Source organism: Rosa chinensis, chromosome 1, assembly GCF_002994745.2.
Source record: "Rosa chinensis cultivar Old Blush chromosome 1, RchiOBHm-V2, whole genome shotgun sequence".
In the NCBI taxonomy this organism is placed as follows: Eukaryota; Viridiplantae; Streptophyta; class Magnoliopsida; order Rosales; family Rosaceae; genus Rosa; species Rosa chinensis.
In genome coordinates, this window is record NC_037088.1 from 57,098,243 (window position 1) to 57,104,151 (window position 5,909).

The following is a 5,909-nucleotide window of genomic DNA, read 5'->3' on the forward strand; positions in this document are numbered from 1 at the left end:
CGAGGGTCGGATTAGACGAAGTGACGAACTGGGGTCGGAGCGTAGTCGAAGAATCAAAGTCGAGTTAGTCGACTAGTAGAGTGAACAAGAACAAAAAAATTGGACGGGCTTGGGCTGGAGTTATAGACAATACCCAACTAAAAAAAAATGTATACATCTAATTTTTTTTTTTAGCCCAAAATTCTCGGACGGGCTTGAGCCCGCCCCACTTATAGCCTGGATCCGCCCATGTCCGTGGCGCCGACTCCGAGACCCCGTCGCTGCCTTTCACCGATCTGGTAATCCATCCTCCTTCTCCAATCCGTAAAGCCCTCCTCCTCCGCCTGCAGTCCAGTCCGTCGCAGACCCCGAGACCCATCCTCCTTCCTCGACCTCCTTCGCCGATCCCGAGACCCATCCTCCTTCTCTGATTCGTAAACACTTCCTCCTCCGCCTGCAGTTCAACCCATCGTAGACCTCGACCCATCCTCCGCCTGCAGTTCAACCCTTCGCTGCCTGTCGCAGACCTCGAGACCCATCCTCCTCCGCCTTGCAGTCCAACCAGTAGCAGCCCTCCGCAAACTCCGAGGCCTGGCACCGCCCTCCGCCGATCCTGAGACCCAGTCGCCGCCCTTCCTGACGCCTTTACCAATATAAAACGCAAGCATTCGACTATTCGAGAATAAAGACTGAAGCTTTTGCTTATGGGTAGCATGATGATGGAGATTGGAAAATAAAGACTGAAGCTTTCCAGTTTCACAACTGTGGGTAGTGAAATAACCCGATTGTTTGTCTAGGTACGCCAATTAGCTACTCAATTTAACATTTCCTTTGGTTTTACAGAGAATTTTTCTAGTTACAGTTCAAATTTGATGACCTACTTGTTGGTGTTTTCTGATTTTCTGTTTGGGTTGAGAGATAGAGAGAGACGGAAGAAGACTCCCACTTGTTGGTGTATTGTTTTGAACTGCACATTACGGTTCTTATAACTAAGTATTGTTTTGAACGAGTCAATCCCAAATATGTGCATAAGTAATCTGCACTTGTTGGTTTATAGATGGTTTAATGTATTGTTTTTTAACATATTTTTGTTTTGTGTTTTAACAGATTCATGGGAAGAGAGGATTATTGGATCTTGACTACGGAAGTCTTCAAGAATGACACCTTTCCTACTATTTTTTTTCTTGAACTGATGTAGGCTACATCATTTAGTAACTTTAGTTTATGTAAATATTGTAATTGATGATATGAAGATTTCAGAATTCAGACTATAAGTCTATGATATTGAAGACATTCAGTGATTTCAGTTATTCAAATTAAGAGTTTAGATCTTTGAGAGTTTGAGTTAAAAAGTGTTAAATTGTTAAACAGAGAAAGGCCCGGCCCGGCCCTTTCAACCCTTGTGAAATGGGCCTTAAGGGCGGGTAAGGGTTTACATATTGAAGCCCTGGCCCGGCCCGGCCCTAAGTTTTGTTGACTTGGTCAAAGCCCGGCCCGGCCCGACCCTAAGCCCTAAAATTTAGGGTAGGGCTGGCCCAAGCCCGGCCCATGATGACCCCTATGTAAAAGTAAAATGAGAATTGGAATTGGTTTATTCATTTCATTTCATAGCCTCTTTATATAGGGAGAGAATTACAACGGAAATATCAATTACAATGATGACATTAAATGCTGATTGGTCCGTAATCCTTGCTGATAGATGGTAATCGCTAATTCCTTGATTCTATCTCCGTCAGTCACTTAGACAAAAACACATAATGTGCTTTTCCTTTAACACATAATGCTTTTTTTGATGACTTTTAGCATGTGGTCATGTTCTTATTACCCTTTAATTTAGATGGACATCTGCACCTTGGTTTTATTTTTATTTATTTATTTATTTTTTATTTTGATGTTCTTTTTGCATCTATCTATTGTACTCTGTGTCAATATACTGATTGTTGTCTTTTTTTTCTTTGAACAAATTGTCGTCTTTTCCTTGAAAAAAAAAACAAACAAACAAATTATGAAACATTGCAAGATCAATTTCAGATAGAAATTGAAAAAAAAAATTTGATTGATACGCTTGCCAGTGAGTGGCTAGGGTGAAATATTTTTTTTGGTCAGAAGTTTAGGGTGAAATCCTTCAGGTTTCTGGAAGTTGCAGATTATATAATCAATCAACTCAAGAAAGAAGGGAGAAAAAAAGGTCTATATATATATGGTCTTGGCTCCGCTATGTTTATGCAGCTCCAAATTTTGTGCAACTATTTCTGGAACAACTTCTCCTTTGCGAAAATAGACAAAAAAAAAAAAAAAAAACAATGGCATACTAGTTAGCTAGCTGAAACTCTGAAAGAAACCAACGTAGGAACGCCCTTTTGAAAGCTCTGGCCAGGCGGAAGCGAAATCTCTGGTGTTGAGAAAGCAGAGATGGCCTTTATGCTTTCGCCTGGGGTCTCGCGAATCGTTACTATTGTATTGAGGGTCCTGGCTGCCATTGTTCTGTTTGTATCACTCGTGATGCTCGTCGCCAATAATCAGGATTATCCAGACCCTAGTGACAACGGAAACACTAAAACCGCTCGTTTTTATGATCAAGTTGGATTCCAGTATGTATATATATGCATGTCAAATTGATCCATCACCAGTGTGTATATATATGCATGTCTATACACATGTCAAATTGATCCATCACCAGTGTGTATATATATGCATGTCAAATTGATCCATCACCAGTGTCAATCATCCCCATGCATCATCAACTTGTACTCTCATGTATGCTATATCAACATTATAGACGAAACTCAGTTTATTTCATTAATTAAATGCAGATACATGGCCGCCACAACAGCTCTCGGAATTGGGTTTTCAATCTATGGAACCGTTGTTGTAGCTTTGCGCATCAAGAGAGGAAATGATGAAGGGAACCTGTTGATTGATTTCTATGGCCAGAAGGTATGGGTGCTATTTGTGCGGTTACTTAATTTGCACTTTTCATTATGTTTATTTTATTTTATTTTTGATACAAAAAAAGAAAAATTACAACAAAAAATCACAAACACAACCCCGCCCAGCTGATCCAAATGAAACATTAGAAACACAAAAATGGGGAGATAAGAAAACCAAACAGCAGGCTTATGAATTCTATCATAGTCAAGATCCACTAATTTGTCAGTAACGAAATTCGCTTTCCTATAGATGTGCTTGAACAAAATAAATTAAAACTTGGGAGCCATGGGAAGGATAACTTTTCATTATGTTATTATTTCATCAATACAGTATCAAAAACATAGGCCTGTTTGATAAATTAATTTAAGGCGTATGAAACTAGATTGTCAAGAGGACATGACTTCGCTCGATATGAGCTTTACCGGCCTGGAGAAATTCACCTCGATAAAACGAAATCTGGGAACAAGAAAAAAGAAGTTAATTTGGTTGTTTGATTTATAAATTGAGAGGATGGATGATACTTATTGGGTTTTTGTCCATTTACCCCATTTCTAATGGGTTTTTTCCCACTTACCCTATTAAATTTTTTTAATTCCTCCTTACCCCCAAAACACTTTAAGGAAGTTTTCTCTAATACCCCATTAAGTTTTTTTTAATAGACTAATTTACCCTCACCCCTTTGTTACTTAGGGGGAGAGAGAGAGAGAGAGAGAGAGAGAGAGAGAGAGAGAGAGAGAGAGAGAGAGAGAGAGAGAGAGAGAGAGAGAGAGAGAGAGAGAGAGAGAGAGAGAGAGAGAGAGAGAGAGAGAGAGAGAGAGAGAGAGAGAGAGAGAGAGAGAGAGAGAGAGACTTCGCCGGAATCCTGCGACCGGTGACCGAAATCAGGTAAAAGAATCTCGTGACTTCACCTGAATTCGGTCACCGGATTCCAATTACCTACCGCCGCCCACCAGACTTTCTAAAAACCTCGCCAGATGTCCCCAAAGAGATCGTCGGAGATTTCATAGGTCGCCGGAACTTTGCCCACAATAGCAGTCTATAAACCTTTATTGCCCCCAATAGATGTCTATTGTCTTGCCCCCAGTAGAACTTTAGGTCGCCGGAATAGAAACTAATCTTCCTAAAATTAGACAAATAAAACTTTGATTAGAAAAAAACCAAGAGATTATATCAATTCAAAACGTCTATTGCCCACCCAATAGACATTCAAATTTTTTTCTCTTTCCTTCAGCTCCATTCAAAATAAAAAATTGATTTGGGCACCCAGTCTTCTTCTTTCCCCTTCTTTCCCGGTTGCAGACCATCGGAACCCTTACTTCTTTGTTATCTTCTTCGGTTTCAGAATTTTTCCATCATAATTTCTTTTGATTGATCTGCACCCACAAAATCGTTCAATCACAACCTTAGATTTCAAAACAAAAGGAATTAGCAACTTAAAGAGAGTGATAGAGAGAGAGAGAAAGTACAAACGCAAAACATGACGCCGGCGATGCCGAAGATGATAACGACTACGTCGGTGTTGGAAAACGATGGGGAAGAAGGCCGACGGAGGGATGAGTGTCGCCGTTCCGTTGCTGTTCAGATCGATCGGCTCGGTCACCAGAATCGAAAAAGGCTCCAAAAGATCGGCTGCCAAGTTCTTCCATGGCTCTACCTTCCCTGAAATGTAGTACCAGAAATTCTGTTACCGTGGGAATCCACCAGCGTCGTGCTGGAGAGAGAGAGAGAGAGAGAGGTGCCGATGACGGGTCGTGCTGGAGTGAGAGAGATGAAGAGTGGCATTGCTGTAGTTTATTAATTAGATTGGGGATAAAATAATCATTTCATTTTTAATTGGGTTAGTGGGAATAAAAATATGTTGGTTGGGTATGTAAGTGAGATAATTTTTACTCATTTTAGTGCTTTGAGTCAAAGATCTATAATTATTTATGGTTTCATAGTCATCCTTTTTTTTTCAATCAGTCATACTAATTGGTAATTAATCGAAAACTATCTGGATGATGTATATAGCAATTGGAGTTTTTTGCATTTTTGTATTGTAATTCTATTGCTTTCAAATATAGCAACTGGAGTTGCGAGTTGACTCCTTTCGATAACAATCAATCACCAATTTTGGCAGGTTTTGTCGAATTTATTAGTTACAGGAGCTGTTGCAGGATTTCTTACGGTCCAAGCTGTGGAAAAAGCTCTCTCTGATTACGTGGGCGACACGTTCGCGGTGCTGGTCACTAACAACTATTATTGGGGTATGTATAAGACGTGTTCTGGACTTGTCCTCCTTGGCTTCTTCTTGTCTGTAGCACTGTCGATCCTGTCTTCCCATACCCTTGTCAGGAGGAATTATTAGACTCACAAGTCACAACATGCTTGAGTATCGTTGTAGCTTGTACCCACTAATTAATGAAGAGTCTCTACTCGTTGCGTTTGGGTCTTGTGTCACAGCGATCATATAATCATATATATACCAAAATGAGACTTTACGATTTTTCCTTCTTTCGAGGAGAATAAATAATTTTTCTGGTTAAAATCTTTCGACCATACTATTTCAATGCTTACAGAGAGTGTTGCATGCGTTAGGATTCAACTTCTTCATAGTGTTGATGCCACACATGGACAAATCAAAAGCGTTCCTAATTAGCGACTCTCATTAAGTGCTTGGATTGCACACTTATTCAATGACTGAAAGTAAAACAAAAAGAATTCGAACATGAAATAAACCCTAGCTAGTCTATATAAGACTCATCTTCACGTAGCTTACATGCGTAAGGATATCGTTTAAGAACTCTTGGTTGTTTGCCAATATTACTCCGATAAAGGAATGCCACAAACTAGGACTGGGATTTGGAACCGTAAAACCGGAGGAATCGCACCAAACCGGACCGAAAGTCTCAGTTTGGTTCGGTTATACGACATATGTGTTTGAATTTTTCTCGGTTCGGTTCATGGAGTTGTCAACTCGGTTCGGTTCCGGTGCTTGATTTAAAAACCTCCTTGGAACC

At 40.2% G+C, this 5,909-nt stretch overlaps 1 protein-coding gene across 2 annotated transcripts; it reads left to right on the forward strand.

Moving 5' to 3' along the window:
* Positions 1-2,261: 2,261 nt before the first annotated feature.
* Positions 2,262-5,395, forward strand: LOC121048900 (CASP-like protein 4D1). Of its 2 annotated transcripts, none has more exons than XM_040519752.1 (3): positions 2,262-2,570; positions 2,793-2,916; positions 5,049-5,395. In XM_040519752.1, exons 1-3 carry the CDS (start codon positions 2,392-2,394, stop codon positions 5,208-5,210), a joined length of 465 nt encoding a protein of 154 aa, XP_040375686.1. In that variant the 5' UTR covers positions 2,262-2,391; the 3' UTR covers positions 5,211-5,395. The 2 variants fall into 2 exon arrangements, with proteins under 2 accessions (XP_040375686.1, XP_040375650.1); XM_040519716.1 differs by having other exon boundaries at positions 2,263-2,570; positions 5,030-5,395.
* Positions 5,396-5,909: the final 514 nt, after the last annotated feature.

Excerpts from the sequence above, each read along its gene's own strand:
- LOC121048900 (XM_040519716.1), top strand. The coding sequence starts at position 2,392 with ATGGCCTTTATGCTTTCGCCTGGGGTCTCGCGAATCGTTACTATTGTA. Across the intron at positions 2,571-2,792 it reads TATGATCAAGTTGGATTCCA|ATACATGGCCGCCACAACAG; the intron begins GTATGTATATAT and ends AATTAAATGCAG. Across the intron at positions 2,917-5,029 it reads TTGATTTCTATGGCCAGAAG|GTTTTGTCGAATTTATTAGT; the intron begins GTATGGGTGCTA and ends CAATTTTGGCAG.